This window comes from Ursus maritimus, unplaced genomic scaffold (genome assembly GCF_017311325.1).
Source record: "Ursus maritimus isolate PB19 unplaced genomic scaffold, ASM1731132v1 scaffold_23, whole genome shotgun sequence".
In the NCBI taxonomy this organism is placed as follows: domain Eukaryota; kingdom Metazoa; phylum Chordata; class Mammalia; order Carnivora; family Ursidae; genus Ursus; species Ursus maritimus.
Window position 1 is genome coordinate 4,979,397 of NW_024424786.1, and position 17,939 is coordinate 4,997,335.

General features: G+C 40.3%; 1 protein-coding gene across 10 annotated transcripts in view; it reads right to left on the reverse strand.

Annotated features, from left to right (window-relative positions):
- SOX6 (SRY-box transcription factor 6) overlaps positions 1–17,939 on the reverse strand; it is a 578,685-nt gene that overhangs the window by 22,796 nt on the left and 537,950 nt on the right. For all 10 annotated transcript variants that reach the window (XM_008708903.2, XM_040638855.1, XM_008708901.2 and 7 more), the window contains one exon: positions 15,809–15,917. In XM_008708903.2, coding sequence (XP_008707125.1) covers positions 15,809–15,917 — 109 coding nt within the window. The remainder of the gene's footprint in view (positions 1–15,808; positions 15,918–17,939) is intronic.

The window sequence follows — 17,939 nt, forward strand, 5'->3', positions numbered from 1 at the left end:
AGACAAATAAACCACTAGAATAGAATTTGAGAGTCCAGAATTAAACTCTCACATATATGGCCAATTTTCAATAAAGACTTAGGCTGTTAAGGTGGGAAATGATAGTCTTTTCAACAAATAGTACTAAAACAAGGGGATAAATATGTGGACAAAATGAACCTTGACCTTTTATCACATTCTACCCCAACAATTAATTTGAGATGAATCATAACAAAACCAAAAGCAAAAACTCAATGAATACATAAGAGAACATTTTAGTGACCTTGGAGTAAGCAAAGATTCTTAGAAATAGCCTATTAAGTACTAGCTATACAAGAAAAACGGTAAGTTGAACTTTATTAAATTAAGACTCTGCTCATCAAAAAGTTGTTGTTAAAAAAAATAAAATGTCAAAGCACAGACTGGGAAGAAATATTCATAATATACATATCTGACAAGAACTTGTATCAAGAATATATGAAGAACTTCTACAGGAAAACAAACAATCTTAATTTAAAAATGGGCAAAAGGCACGAGCACTTTACAAAATAGAGGAAGAACATGGTGTATTCCTCTATTTATTTAGATCTTCTTTCATTTAACTGACAAATGTATTGTTTCTAGTGCAGAGGTCTTACACAATTTTTTGGTTCAATTTATTCCCAAGTATCTTATTTTCTGATGCTATTAGGAATGTAATATATAAATATGTATATAGTTACGGCCAATAAGCACATGAAAAGGTATTACATATCATTAGTCATCAGGAAAATAGAAATTAAAACCACAATAGATACCACTTCCCACCCACTAGAAGAGCTTACAACACTACACATTGGCAAGAATATGGAGCAACTGGAACTCTAATATATTGGTTGTGAAAGTGTAAAATGCGTAACCATTTTGGGAAACAGTTTGGCAGTTTCTTATAAAGTAAAATATATACTTACCAATGACTCAACATTTCCACTCTTAGGTACTTACCCAAAACAAATAAAAACTTTGTCCAGAAATAGATTTATGTAAGAATATCATAGCAGTTTTATTCATCATAACCAAAAACTGAAAATAACTGGAGAATGGACAAATTGTGGTATAGCCATACAATGGGATACTATTCAAAGTAAAACTGTTTTAACTCTTAGTTTAAAAAAAAAAAAAGCAAAGCAAAAGAACCGAAATAAAATAGAAAGCCAAACAAACAAAAGTGATCTTTTCCTGAAAGTTTTTTTTCTCTGTGGACTTGAGTGTATGGCATATTCAAGCCATTGCGATCTCAAAAAGTTGGTCTCATTTACCAAAAAAAAATTTAAAAAATAAATGATAGTAATGAAAATTAAAAAATATATATATATATACATTAAGAAGGGCAGAATAGCTTCTTAATAAAAAGAGACATAAATATATACCACTGGATTGCTTGGCAATCACAGTATTTTAGAGTACTTCAGTCTATCAACAGAGTAGTTGATTTTCTTCTGTGGGATTCTGGAAAGAGTTACATGATACAATTAATAGTCCCTTATTTGGGTTAATAGAAATAATGATAATGAGTGCATCAGAAACAAAAATATAGAAGATGAAGGAATTTTAGAAGGGGGCTTGAAAAATTAGGAAAGATGGAAGGTATTAATTTCACCATGTTTATCTCACCAAGTCTGTCTTACTATTGAAGTCTAATTCACTATATAGGAATGGTTGATAGCTGTCTCCCTACGATTATGGAAGTTCTGCAAACTTCACATTCCCACTTACTGACAGAAAGTGAACTTACTTTCATTATAAGAAGGCTGCTTGGAATTCAAATTTGATTTCTTCTTACAAAAACAGAACAAAATAAAACACAAAACAATTGCACTAGCCTAGTGGTTTACTTGGCAGGAAGATACATTCCATGGCTGAGCAAGAGTCTTAATATTAGAGAAGTGATGTGTTCATCTTCTGAGAAGGGATGCCAGGGGTGAAGACTATGGTTTGCCATGTCTTTTATACAAGATTAGCTAGCTAGGTTAGCAAAGAATTACCTTCTTCAATCCCACTAAAAATAAATACCTTACTTACTTCAACTATTGAACTTTATAGCAAGAAATTCACTGAAAAACCTAGAGGGATAGATAGATAGATAGATAGATAGATAGATAGATAGATAGATACTTTCATTGGGTATTTTGGAAACAGACACTTCACTAGACTAGGCGGGAGGTCAGTTTCCGGGACAGGCATACCATGTGTGCTAAGCAATTTTATATACAACAATATTTACAAAGTGCTTTCAGTAAATACATTATCTGAATTCTCTTTACAATCCTTTGAAATCTGTAGGGGGGTAGATATATTTGCCCCACTTTATAGAGGAGAAAACCAAGGCTCAGAGGGGTTGTGTTAGCTTCCTCTGGAATAACTAGATGCTGGTATGCTGCTCATAAGGGGCAGAGCCAGATCTAGAACCTTGGTCTTCCGACTTGCAGTCTAGTCCATTTCCCCTACACCAAAGCTACCCCAATCACTATTCCGTGATCTGAAATAACTGAGTTTTAAAGCCCACCATGCCTGGGCTGGAACATTACTCTCCCCCTGTAAGGATGTCATTTCTCTGCCACAGCTAAGCACATTAGAGGAGCCCATTACCCATTATGAAGTTCATGCCACTGTCTAATTGGTCTCTGAACTACTGCCCCACCAGAGATGCAAGAGCTTGCAAAGAAAGCATGAAGGACTGAAATTATGGCAGGAATTAAAACGATGGTAAATTAATGCATTCCTGAGTTACAGGATTGTGAGCAAGTGTTATTGTGGATAAAGCTTCTACTTTTTCCTATTGGAAACTCCATTCTCTTTAAGAGTTCAACAAGAAGAACCAAAAGGGAATTCCCTAAGGTCAGCTCTGAGGAAACATAAACCTCTAATTCAATAACTCTGCTACTGCTCTGAAAAAAGGCTTTATTATTGCAACATCCATATGGAGCCAATTGGACATTAATGACTAATCAATCCCTCCCCTTTCTATTCTACTTAAAGTGTCACAAACCATGTTTAGATTAGCCCATTTCCTGCTTAGGATTGCTCAAGATGTCTTTTGTTCTTTCAGGACCAGCCTGATGGAGGCAGCTTAAACAAACACACGACCAGAGTGGCGCACGAGTTATAAAGTGCCATATGTGAATGAACAAAGGGGCTATACTAAAGCCTTTTGTGGTATTTGTTAATGTTTTTCATCTGAGCTTAAAAAGGCTTAATGACTTTGTGGTGAGCTGATGCATGTGGCTCGTGGCTTTGCAAAATGAAGGAAATTCTAACCAGTGATATACCAGTCTGTAGTTTCAGAAGTCTCTTGCTTTCAGTTTTGGTGCCCATGTTTACCTTTTTTTTTTTTTAAATTCTCAAGTTATATTCGCTTTACACAGATAACTAAACAGAGACCTTATCTTGTTTCAACTATAGCATACAAAGGCAACTGGGATAACTTCCGTGATTCTTTATTTTAATGACCTGAAAGTAGCAGAGAGCATCAAATAGCCTACTTATTATCTACTTGCTATTTCTGTGCACAGGAGGAAAGCTTCCAAGCTGTTGAGCCCAGGCGAAAAGACGTCATTTAAGTTCGAACCAGAGACCACTACGGATGAAGTAAGACAAGAATAGGTTCTGGCTTCCTAAGTTTCCAGGAGAACCAGGCTTGGATTCAAGTAGATTCCCTTGGAGAAGACAGAGGCTGGTAAAAAGCTGGAAGGCTAAATAATTCATGTGGCTCAGCAGCTTCTGGCTTCATCCAGCTCAATGCACTACCATAGATTCTACACGAAATTAAGGTGCACAAACCAAGATGAAGCGGGTCTCAGAATTAGTTAACAAAGGGACTACTGCATCCATCCTTGTCACTCATCCATTGGCTTGGCCTCACTGTCTCTGCTGGACTATTATAAATACTAGCCTTCTAACAGATATGCTTACTTCCAGCTCGGTGTCCCCAGTCCCCACTTAATACCTTTCCTAATTTCATCCAGAGTGATCCATCACAAACGCAATCCTGACCAGACTTCTCCTGTATTTAAATATCTTCCATGGATCCCTAATGCCCCAAAGATGAAGTCCTTAGTAAGGTTCTCCATGAGCTGGTTCTCTTCCTATGCCTCTAGTTCTACCTCTGCCTTCTCTACTTCAAAATGTTTTACTTTATAATGCTGAACTACTTCTGGTTCTCCAGACAGCCTGTTGTTTCACACTAAGAATTCATGCTTTTCCCTTGTCCTAGAATTTCCTGTCCACCTTGCAATCACTTACTCTTTGACTCATGTCAGGGCTGGTTTTCTCCATGCGGTCTTGCCTGGTTTGTCAGTTTGGGTTAAGTCTTTTGGGCTCCCACAATGTCCTCTGCATCCCTTTATCTTAACATTGATCGTATTTTATCCAGATTACCAGTTGTATGTGCTCACCTTCTTCCTGAGACTGTGCAACCCAAAAGGGTAAAGGGATGGCCGTGTCTTGTTCATAACTGCATCCCCAAAGTATTCTACACAAGTGGGCATAAGTAAGTACTCAAAGGTGGAGAGCAGTGGACATCTTTAACGGTGAAAATTCTAGAGTGAGACTCACATATCTACCTGTTGCATTAGAACCTGGGAATTTCTGAAAATAGATTTTGTATAAATCCCATTTTTTAATATCCTATTAAATACCTTGTCTTACTTGAGCACCCTGTAAAATAATAAGGCTTTGATGGGAAAATATATCCATTGGTGTTTGGGACTCAGAGATCATTGGTTCTAATCTGACTTCTTTTACTGACTTACACACCACACAATTCTGAAATCCCAGCTTCCCCACTTCCAGGGAAATCTTGAAAGGAGGGTTGAGCAAGTCTGAGCTTTCTGGAAATATTAAATCTGGAAGCTGTTCTAGTGTTGTAGGGTATGTGCAAATATATACAACTGGAGCAGGCATTCAAACCGGTGTATGACGGAGCTTCCCTAGACAGCGGAGTCGTTATGAAACAGATAAAACATGCTCGTAGAATAAGAAAATGTGAACATGAGAGGGAGATTAAAGATCATCTAATCCACACTTTATTCCACATGAGGAAACTGAGGTTTAGAAAGGTGAAATTGCCCAAGTCTCACAGTTAGTAAGTGGCAAAATCACAAGGAACTCAGATGTAACTATCCCCTAAGTTTCACATTTGCCATCAGAATTAATTTCTAAAATGGTCAGTTGAATTGTTTCAATCGCATCTGGACTTAGCTTTTAAAAGTCAATAAAACTCTAATTTAATTGGTTTCTCTTCTCCATTCGTTTCAGGGAATTCGCCTTTTATTAGAATGAGAGATGCAGATCACGGGTGCAGTAGAAACTAAATGTTTTTATTAGGTTATGGTATGAAAATAATATTAGAAATATTTGGGGCAAACAACTCATTTCCAAGATCCACCAAAACTCCTTCACCCCGAGAATCTGGTGGAAGTATTTGAAAGGTACCTAATATTTGTACAGTTTGAAAGATTAAAAAAATCTTTCAAAAGTTTCTATTTCTCATTTTTTCCTGCTTTTTAATGAAAACCAACAGGAAAAAGCTACTCCAACAAACGCCAGCAACTCAATCAGCTCATCTTGGAGCAAAATGGGAGTCAGTGCAACTCAGATGCCGTGTCGTTAGACAGATCTGGGTTTTAACTGTACCTTTGACCTTTCCTAACTTGGGAAAATTATTTCCCTTCTCTGTAAACGGTAGTCTCATCTCCTGACAAGAGAGAGCTAATCATTTCTACTTGGCAGGATCTTTGTGAAGATTAAGTAGGAATGTAAATTTCTTAGATCATCTACTAGAACCCAGGAGCCACTCAACAAGCAGTAGTTGCCATTAGAAATAATATCAGTAGTACCAGCAAGACAAGTAGGAGAATGCCTGTTCCGGTACCTAGGACATAGCAGGTGCTTAACCCCCAACTATTCCGTTTCCAGTCTTTCCCCATATCTGGTGATGTTTCCCGTGCTGCACAGGCCTGTTCTTCGGAGTAGTTATAAGATGAGCCCACAAGTTAGCTAGAGAGTGCAATTTACTGCTTCATGGAGCTTCTTTTCTGCCCCACAGCTAAAAACACTCAAAAGGGTCTCTATGATAAAAAGCTAAAATTTATCAAATACGCACAGGACCCAACCCCAAACCACCATCTCATATCCCCCGGTTCCCACATGTGGAAATTGTAACCAGACTATACTGCTCAGTCCTTGCCAGAAAAAAAAAAAAAAAGGAAGAGATCCTTATCTTGTGAATTTATGGAACGGCTTTTTATAAAAGACTCATCTGGAATAACATAGGATTAGGATTATTGACTACGAGACTGGTAATAAACAAAGGGCAAGGTAGGTGACATTTGACAGGTGTTTTTCTTTCTCCTCCACTAACAGTTCCGTAGGTCTGCAACATGGACTGACCATTCTCCCTTTCCATTTTGTCCTCACGTGGGACCAGCCTTCCCAGTGAAGAGTGAGCTTATATTGAAGTAGCATGAAGTGATTTCTCTGCCATGAAAGTACATATAAACCAGTAAGCTGCAATTTGTATTTTTAGTGTAAATTTAAAATGGTTGAATATATTGCTTATGAAATTCTTCTCTCCAGGGCTGAAACTTGGGATATTAAGTTTTAGTTCAGAGTTACTTTTTACAGCCTCCTCCTAAATGTAACAGTCTACAGTATAATGCAAATGCCGATGGATTCTTACACATTCGCTTCCCTCTGGTACAAGACCTAATATGGGGCATCATGTCAAAGGGTAAGTATTCACTGAACAAAAACAACTGGAAAAAACCACTCGCCACGAATGAGAGGCAAAAGTACAGGACAGATCTGTAAGACATCCATCGGTCACATCGGACAAAGTGAAATCACACTTCAATGAGCAATACCCCCAGGAAGAAAAGTAATATGTTTGATATGACTTGGATGAAAACCCTCCTAACTCCTACTCAGCTCTCTGACGATGTTATAAGAAAGGACAACCACTGAATAGCCCCTCCGAAAGACTATTATACAGAACAAAAAAATATAGAGACTAACAGATCTTCCAGACTAAACTAACTGCTGCTTTTCCATATTTTTAACCTCTATGATCTAAGTCAATCTTGAACAATTAAAAATTAACGTCTATTTATTTGGTGGCCAAGTCCGAATTCTTGAGCCTGGCTTTCAAGGCCATCCACAATATGGAACCCAGATATTTCTATAACATGTTCAATTCCACAAATATTTACTGACTACAATTATACGTGAGGCTTTATTGGGCTTGGTAGAGAAGACAAGGGTCAGAAAGGTGAGTCTTCGCTTCTGGAACTTCCTTATGAATGTCTGTGTGCTTTACCGTTCTTGTGCCTGCTTGGATTATTCCCTAAACTGAAAGTTCTTTCCCTTCTCTCTGCTCATCCAAACCTAAGCTTATCTCCAGCTATATTTCTATCAGGCCTGCCACAGTCATTGCTGTCCAAAAGCACTGTAGCTTCCTCTTCTAAAGAGCACTTTTTTTCTGGTTCTCTAACGACATACCTGAACATGTAACCCCTTAGGTTGCTTTGCTTTCTATGTGTTGCTAACATTATAATCCCAACCACATTATTAGCTCTTACAGAATATAGTCAGTCCATTTTTTTAAAAAATCCTTCCCGCCATGCCCATATGTGCTGTGCACATAAGAGATCATCAGTACATTGTAACTGGAACATGGGAGTAAAACTGAAGACTGGGGACCCCTGAAGTACAGACAGACCCTGACTGGAAGGGTTTGGCTATAGGCACCAACAATTCAGTCTATGGAGAACGGCCCTAAAGAGTAGGAAATAGCAGGTAGTGGGCATAAGCAGAGTAAAATGAGACCATGAATATAAAAGAAGGAGAATGCAAAAATAAAAATACATTAGTAAAAAAAAAAAAAAGGTAAGAGTCAGTAACAAAAAATGAGAAACAGCTAGGGGGTTATCAACTTTTTGAAATAAGTTAGAAGCACAGTTATCAGAACTTGAAAAAGAGAAAGGACCAATTAGGGGGGAGAAAAGGTTGGTCTCAAATCCAATCCTGACCTTAAGCAGAAAGAATTCAAAAAGCACTCCAAATTGGCTTGATGCTCTAAACCCCACCAGCCTAAGGTTGGGCTGAATTCACTGGCCTGCAGACAGCAAGTCAAATGGCTCTTGCTGCCAGACAGGATGACTCTGGGACAGGTAACCAGACAGGGTCCACACCCCAAGAGCTACACAGCCAGTCCGAACGTGGCAGGGCTTACTCTAATGCGCTGGAGTACGTGAAGCAGATCCACGTAGTACTGAGGAAGCACAGACTGATTTTGTAGCCCCACTGGGAACATATGCCGGCTGCTCTTATCTTGGATCTAATGTTCATGGTAGATGTTGTTAATCTTTTGTGGTCCAGTTTCTCAGACAAATTGGGGAAGTACTTCCGTGTGATTCACTAATAGCCTAGACAAGCATTTTCCCCCTAGGTAGATGATAAGCAGTCAGAAAACGGGGTGTGTGTGTGTGTGTGTGTGTGTGTGTGTGTGTGGTGGTTTTATGCATTGTCATTGACACTTCTTTAGAGAAAAAGTCAGCCCAATGAGAAACCAGCCCTTGGCCAGGGTGAGGTTCCCCAGTAAAGGGAGGCTAGCTCTTCAGGCTTTCTAGCTTAAGCAACTCTGAGAAGCAGGTTGAGCTCCCTTTATGAAGTATTAGGGGATGGAGTTATACGAGAGTCTTGACATTTCACTCTCTTGCCCCATCAGGACTATCCATCACTTGGAGAGTTCAATGGAAATTGTTTTCCACCAACATTAAAAGTTATTTGGGAGCTTTTAAGACACAGCAAATATATTTCTTTAAGAGAAGTTTATTTGCTTGTTTAAGAGAGCGGCACTTTATATATAGTGCTGATATAAACTGGTGCACAGGATCCTCTAAAACTGTTTATATCCACAGTAAAATACATTTTTGTGATACTCATACAACAGAGTTAGTCCGGAGCCAGGGGCTTTGTGAACTCGGCTTATCTCCCAGTCTGTGGCTGTTATTCAGTCCTCACCAGGTCTTGGGCCTCCCTGGTTACTAATCCTGGCTTCGGACCCCAGCCTGCTGGTTCCATAGAAACCGCTTGGCCTATTCATTCCTCTAAGATTCCTGGAAACACTGTTCCAGGCAGGTAGGGAAAGGCAGACCCGTACGCCCATGGCATAGCTCTGATTAGTGCTCTCTTCTGATTTACCTCAGTCTTTTCTTTTAATATGTACAATTTTCCATCTTTTATGTCTGATATATATACTCTAGTACTTGGATTCCTTCTTGGGCAAAGACATCTCATTATAGAGATAGTTTATTTCTATAATAATTTCATTTCTTTAAAAGATGGTGTGGTCCTTAATTGATACTTGTTACATTCTAGTTGACTTAAAGGTGAATGATTTCAATTTTATGGCAGTATAACAAGACAGTTAAAAAAAGTGTCAACTAGAAATCACCTGGACCAACTTATGCAGCTACAGACAAGAAAATTCAGCGAAAGAAAGTGACCCGCCAAGGGCGGAGCGACTAGAATGTAAGTCTCCTGGCCCTTGAGCAAATATCTGAAGGGGTGTCATGTGGAGAAATAGGAGTTTTATTGTTTTTGGAACTGAGAAGTCAGATGGAGCCGGTGAGTAGAAGTTCCAAGGAAGCAGAAACAAATTCTGGTTATGAACAACAAAGAATTAATAATTAGAATCAGAATGAGCTTCTCAAGAAGTAGTCAGGGGTCTGTTAACAGACTACGAGATGCATTTGAACAGAAGTGAGCTGACCACTTGTCAGGGGTATAAGAAGGGATTTCCCGGCTGGACTGTAAGTTTGATGATGTCTCTCCTTTATTCCAGTTCTGAGAATCTAAGTGCTGCGATGTGAAGCACTGTATTCTGGTGGGCTTGAACTACGAATGATTTTCACATTCCGAAGTATAGGCCGCTGTAGCCCTTAAACCCCACACCAGATTACACTGCAGCTTCCCTCTGCTGCCTTGAATGAGCTGTGTATCTTCAAGCCAATCTTCCCTTTCCACAAGGAATAAGGATCCAGGGAGGGGCAAGGGACTGAAGAAAGCGTCACGGACTTCTCAGAGTGTGAATCAGAGGGTAAACAGAATTTTTAAGAGAAAATAATATTAATGTTACTAATAACATTAAGTGGTGCATTTTTAAAGGGAAAAAAAAATGGAGACATTGCAGTCCCTCTTATTTGTCTACAACCAGAGAGCTTAAGTTGACAATAATAGAGCTAACCTGAGGTACAAAATGTAGAAGCAATGAGAAGCTCACCAAAAAGTAAAGCTTTCAGGAGGGTGAACGCCATGTTGGCTGGGATCCAATTCCCAATTCAGTGCAAATCTATAAAACTCTTCTAAGCAAATCTGGGAATCTGAGAGCAACAGTTCAAAAAGGGACTGTTCTTGGTGCACGTATCCATTTACACTCAAATCAATGCTTTTAATACACGGAGGACAGACGGCACATCACCACAGTTTCAGCCCAGGGTCCAGAAGTCTGGTCAATGATAATCCCTTGCAGAGCTCATCCCTTTCAGAGCTCATATTCCACTATTCCCCCCCCCATCAAAATGAGGTGCAGTCTCCCTCTGAGGCTGAGATACAATAATTGAATTTGGGAATTAAAAAGGTGTTAGAAAAATGTTTTCTTACCCCAGATAGTCTGCAAAACAGAAGAAAGAAAAAGAAAGAAAGAAAATATCTCTTTAGAGATGCCAGGTGTGAGAGAGAGAAGAAATAGGATAGAAAGAATATGGAAAAGAAGGCAAGCCACAACTATGATTGCTGGGAGAAGAGAAGGAGAGAACAGAGAAAAGAGGGGCCCATCTGTGAAAGGCAACTGGGAATTACTATCAGAGAGACCTTCTCATTAATAAAAAGAAAAGTTCAAGGGACCTGAAAACTGGTTGCAACAAGTGGTACAAATATCCTCTCGAAGGTACTGGTCTCCTCTTTCACTTCTCTGAGAAAAGACTAAGCGGAAGCTATTGTGCCCAGATCACCTCCTATAAGAAGCACACTCTGTGTCCAGTCTTGGAATTGGAAGGGACCTTAGAGATAATGGAATCCAGAACCTCTCTTAAAAGATAAGGAGGCATTAGTCACCAGTTTGCCATCCTTTCGTAAAAGAGCCTTAATCCAAACTTCCCAATAACCGGGCCAGCGCCCTTCCCACTCTAATTTGCAACCTTGAAATTATGAGAGTTGGGGGAAACATCGCACTCTTGCCAGAGAACAAGGAAAGGGGAAATGCCATGTGAAGAGTCCATAAAAAGTTAAACAGCTGTTCCTCATTCTTACGACATGGTGACAGACTCCACTAATCAAGTCCTCTCTCCCTTCCATGTCCCACAGAGGAGCTAACACGTTTTGTGTGCTTAGTACACAGTAAGCCTTCAACGGCTTCGAAGTATAACAGGACCTTACACATGTTTCCTAGGCCCCCAGCACCAATGAATTTGTAGTTTTATAAATATCATGGTGAACAAGAAATGCTGTCTTGTCATATTCAAGCCAAATAACAGCTGGACTTTAAAAATAAAATTTTGAAGGCATTTGCCTTTTATATTTTTAATTTCTGTTTTCCTGGCTTATGGTTTTGTCATTTGATTTTGATGAGTGTTTAATACACATGCACAGCTGCCTCTTTGGGTGACCTTTCCCTTGCTGCTTCCACGCTCAGAGCTATGAAGCAGGTCCACAAGTTGCTTACTAAGTGATATTGGCATTTTCACGACTGGCAGATATTTTCCTGGGAAGCCCAGCTGGAACAGGCCCTCATCGCCTAAGCTGACGTACTTTAGTCTCTTCAGAAGCCTCACAGGAGGATGGGGTGCAAGTGGGAGGACAGCATAGCCCTTTAAGATAGCTGTTCTGCGTTACTCACAATAGCCAAGACATGGAAACAACCTAAATGTACACTGATGGATGGACATACAGATATAGATATAGATATATACATATATCACATTTTCTTTATCTTTCTCTCTATATATCTACACACACACACACACACACACACACACACACAGAGATACACACAACTCCTGAAGGATGAATATTATTCATCCACAAATAAGAAGACGATGTTGCCATTTGCAACATGGATGGACCCCGAAGACATTATGCAAAGTGAAATAAGTCAGACCGAGAAAGATAAATAATACTGTACGGTCTCACTCATATGTGGAATCTAAAAAGGGCAAACTCAGAAAGAGAGTAGAATGGTGATTTCCAGGGATTAGGAGGATGGGAAAAGGACTAGATGTTGGTCAAAGAGTATATGAACTTCCAGTTTCAAGATGGATAAGCTCTGGGGTGCTAACGTAGAGCATGTGACCATAACTAGCGATACTGTATTACGTACTTGAAAGTTGCTAAGAAGATAGATTTTAACTTTTCTCATAAAAAAGGGGTGATTATGTAAGGTGATAGATGTGTTAACTAACTTTATTGTGGTAATCATCTCCTAATGTACATGTGCACCAAACACCCCATGGTACACCTGAAACTTACAGTGTTATATGTCAATTCTATCTCAGTAAAGCTGAGGAAAACATTTTAATTGCCCTGCCAAGCCAGAGGAAACATGGAGAGGATCACGTGTGGACCGAGAAGACGTGACGTGCTAGGCCAGAGCCGCAGCGTTCACCTGCCGAATGAGCTTACCTAAGCAGCTCTCACTCTGAATCTCTATGGGGCATAACGAAGTCTTGATCTTTTTAGCACCTTTCCCGTGATAATTATGCCTGTCTGTCTGTCTGTAGATATTTCCCTTTTAATCTTCTGTCTTCCTTCACTAGACTTTAAACTCCAAGACTTCAGAAACATATCTGTTTTGCTTCCCTTGGTTTATCTAGTGTCTAGTTCTGGCACACAGCAGACACTTAAGGAATGTTTGGTTTTGTTTTATTTTGTTTTGTTTTGTTTAGACCATAAACTGATTGAAGGAGTTTATAAGTTGTAGTTATTCTTTTATTGCGGTCCCTTCGTACTCTTCCTGCTAGGGGAAACGCGAAGGAGCAAAGTAAGAAAGTATCGTGTGTACCTGCTATCTGCTCTGACTTTAATAGGGACTATAACCCCAGCAGGCTCTGCAATCAGCTCTTACTTGAACAGACGCCAGGAAATATCCCGAAGTCAGCAGAAGGCTGCTGCCCATCCCGGCAGTCCTCACAAAGGCGGTGCGCTTCTGTCCATCTGAGAGCTAGTAACTTGACTCCATTCATGAACTCACAGTCCCCCAAAGCACACGAGGTCTCAATGGCAACTCCGGGCAAGCTTCTGAAGGGAGGTTTTCACACGCTCCTTAAGCTCCTGGGCCACTACAGCCCTTCTCCTATTACACTCACCAGCATTGCTGCTCTGTGTGACAGAGTAACACGAGAGCTGGTGTGCAGCATGACTTGCTATATTTAGGGGAGAGGAAATGGGCCATACTGAGAAAGGTCACAAGGAGTTTGTTCAGAAAAGTGAAGATGCCATGTATTTCTCTGTGTATACAGGGCATGCGGTATAGCGCGGTATTCAGGAGTGTGGGCTCTGGGCCTAGGCCACCTGGGATCAACCCTAGCTCTACTCTGACTCGCTATGTGACCGGCGGCAAGTTACTTGATTTCTCTCACCTTTCATATTCTCATATATAAAGTGAAAAAGAGATAATAATATCTTCTTTACAGAGTTGAATAAGGTTTACGTGAGAAAATAGGTGTAAAAGCTTAGCACAGTCTCTGGCAGGTAAGTGCTTCAAAAATGTTTGCTAACAAACGAACAACAAGAACAAAGACCAAGGTAGCCAGGAATCGGTCTGCTACATCCGGTCTGAATCCGGATGATCTGGGTATTGAACAGAATTTCCAAAAATATACATATATTTTTTAAGATTTTATTTATTTGACACAGAAAGAGACAGTGAGAGAGGGAACACAAGCGGGGGAGTGGGAGAGGGAAAAGCAGGTTTCCCGCTGAGAAGGGAGCCTGACACAGGGCTCGATCCCAGGACCCTGGGATCATGACCTGAGCCAAAGGCAGACGCTTAATGACTGAGCCACCCAGGCGCCCCTCCAAAAATATTTCTATACAATATGTTTTTTCATTTTTTCCTTTCACAATGGTTAGTAACTCCGATCAGGCTTTTTAATTTACCAAGCCCATAATATCATTAACTAAATCATTAGCATTATTGAGAGGTAACTGACCATGTATATATCCATTATACAGTTAAGGAACCAAATGAAGAAGGAAGAATGACAGATTAAGAGAACCGTTGGAACAAGGGTAAGGTGATAAAACTCTGTACCTCCTAGTTTATGGAAAAATGAACAGATTGAGTACTCCAAAGTGATGAAAAATATTATTTCACTGTGTAGGGTCAAAGACTTAGGTATTCTGTGGTATGAACTTGCAACAAAATTGAGACGGGCCAGACCTGAATAACCGGTTCCCTAGACCAAGGAACCTCAATCCTCATGAGGAAAAACCTGTACTTCTAAGGGCCTATAAAATATCAATGCCACTGTGCTCTTAGTACACATTCTTCATGAAAGTCAGTGAATGTATATCTGGTTTTGAGTCCTCTTTGTCCCTCCCTTCCTCCTCCTTCTCTCTTCCTCTTCCTCTTCCCTTCCTTCCCCCCATCCCCACACACACCAATCAGAATTTAACACCTTGTCCCCAGGACTATCATTAAACATCGGTCTCTCCTACTGGTATTAAAAAAATCTGCCTTCTGGAAACTCTCTGAAGTGCTTCCTAATGTCTGATACTGTCCATCTTTTAGCACTCATGCCAGGGATTTCTGAACAGCCGGGATGGTCCCAAGCTCTCACCAGAAGCCATGCCCAGTTCAGATGTGGTTATGAAATGGCTTCGTGTGTTTTCCGGGGATTAGGGTCCTGGAAGAAATTCCGCGAGTAAAGGGTATAATAGTAAGATTCTTCTCCTCAAGCTAAAGAACTTCAGCTGGGACCCAAGTCGGGTGAAGTATTGTGTTACTCTGAAGAGAACAAATTAATCTTCCCTGACTGGTGGGAGGGATTCTGCCAAAGGAACAGCTAACGGGAAAACCAGTCCCTACTCTGTGATGACACAGTAAATAACCAGGCAACATTACTACCGAAGTGCTGACCTAACTCATAAATTGTACCCAGCCTCTGGGGAGCAATTTCTGCTGATCTGCTGCTTGTGCATTTAAAACAAACAAACAAAAAGGGAAGAGGAGTGGACAGGCATTGATAGTGCTGTGGGTAAACCCGCTGAGAGTGAAGCTAGTCTTTCCATCCGACTTTCAAAAGAATTTTAGTAACACTTAGTGCTTGGGCACAGGCTGGGCCTTGCCCGAGCAATTATTAATTTTATGCGAGATCTGCAACAAACCATCATTTAGTTCCCAAAATGGCTCGACTGAACCTGGGACTCATTTGATTTAGGGTTAAAAAAAATCCTCCTTTGTATGTTAGTCCTTTTGTAACAAGAATTCAGTGACATGGAGGACACACAGAATTCTGGTACTCACTGGAATGCAGAGGGTCCTTTTATTTAAAAACTGGAAAGTGGCATCTTGAAGTCCTTGAATGGCTATGTGTTCAGTGATATAGGATCTAGCTACCTCTCAACGTCCTCAGCTATAATATATAATGGAGGCTAACATTTCTTCTGCTTTGCCAAAAAAAAAATCCAGCCAGTACTCCCAGGGAAGACCACAGAAGGTCCTAGAGCTAACTCAGTTGCACCATCATAACCTCCCAGAGCAGCAGAAAAGAGCTACGGAAAAGCCACTCACCCTCTGCATCTTCTGGCCGCGTAAGATCGATGACACCTGGGCCCAGCTTTCCATCTTCACTTGACTTTCCTGTTAACTGGGGCCCCAAATTCTCAAAGCGTGTTCTTTCCTAGAGGAAAGAATAATCAGAGGCTTATTCTAGCTTCCGAAGCAGCCACTTTTTCCTTCCAGTTTCTATCTTGCTTCGTGAGCAAAACTTGGACTTACAAACATCGTTTCTGACCAACTGGGGACTCAGAAAAGCTTTCAGGAAGGTTCCACTAAAGCCTGTTGGTGGCACCCACAGCGCCGACCGTCTAAAGCAGAGTACCTGCAAGGAAAGGAAACTGGTGCCCGGAAGCCCGCCGGGCAGTACTGCACATCTTCTCTCACTGGGATTTGCTCCAGTAGTCTAAAAAGAATGAATGCAAGTGAAAGGTTTGAGCCCGAAGTGCAAAACTTGAAAGAGCAATTCCCATTAAAATCTACTGCTACTTAACGAGAGAGGAATTTTCTCAATTAGAGATCACAGTTCGCATTGGTATTCCTGGGAAAATACAAATCAGAATTTTAGGCAAGAGGATTTCAAAAACAAATGTTTCAAAGCACACAGACGAGACGATGGCATCGATGCTCTTATTTTGCTTAGGAGTTTCCACTGTAACTTCCCCGGGAAGCAAAAAGGAGATTACTCCTAGCCAGCCATTGAGTGGGGAAAGTGAAAAATCTCCTGCCGCTATAGGAGGGAAACTCAAAGATGTTATACTTGTTAACCAGCTCTTCCAGGGGAAGGACACTGAAATATCACATTGAACTCTCCTTCTGCAGCTCTCTGGATGAGTAGCCGAGGGCTCACTGACCGGCAGGAAGATGGTGTTCTTGTCTGCAAAAGCACAGCGCGTGTCCCCTTCTCGCCTCCTTGCTACTCTCCAGACTCAAACTTGGCTTTGTGTGGTGCTTATGAATGAATGAAACCTTGTTGTTCATTACTATGAAACAATATTAAATGTCATGTCAGCTTGAATTTACAGACATGAAATAGCAGCTTCTAGCTCCGGGAATGGTTTCTCCATGTTATACTTAATGCATTATGCAGCAGCAGAGTGCCGATTGCTGTTCCGTCTATTGTTCAATGACCTAGTTCTGCACTGAGCACGTTCGGCACTAGATGGAAACACTCTGTGAGCGTTCTCTTCTGTAAGATGTTTAGAAACTTGGAAATATTCTTAAAGAGCAAACATACAATTACTTGATAGAGGCTGTGTCTCATTTGTACAGTCTCACTACATTTGTGCTTTCTAATATGATTATTTTTGAATATCATTATATTTCTATAATTAATTCCCATCAGTCAAATTGTGCAGGAAGTCTTCCAGTTCCCCTTCACCGTGGAATATGTTGAAATCTGTGTTGGAAGAAAACACAGCATAAACCTTGCTTTAATCTAGCACCATGTCTATGAACGATTTGCAACAAAATCGTAATCATGAATTTCCCCAAACGGGTAATACTAACTGGTTACAATAGTGGGCTATGGGCAAACCTCTGAAATACGACACTTATAAAAAACAGAATGAAAATAAAAGGCAAATTAGGCATGGTTCCCCAATATCTTCTTATGTGAAAACACCGCTGCACAAGAACAAATTAACCCAGATGCAGGCCACAACAGAAAGCAACCACAAGCCATGTGGGAGTTTCACACATTGTCGGGGGGAGGACAGCTGCTTTTAATCAGCCAATTTCTATTTTGGAGTAGCACTTTTGGTTGTCATGATGCAAAGAAAAAGAATTAAAGTGAAGATGAGTAGTACCAGGGAAAGCAAAATATTCAACCTTTGTTTTATCACATTGTTTCGCATTTCAAATATTTGCATGTGAATGCTTTGCCTATGTTAAATGCAAAAGGAGTTTTGATGTGACACCTGCAATCTTCTTGGAAGAACAACCTTTAGCTGTATTTTCATGGGGGGAAAAACAACTTTCTCTGAAAATCAACAGACCGTGCTACCTATCAATATGCATATTTCAAGTATCTTTCTAGTCATTCATTCTCTTTGATTTTACCGGAAAATATTCTCAGTAAAAAAAAAAAAATAAAGTTCCTGAAAGAATATCAATATTTTGACAAGGAAGGAGAAGAGGGAAAATT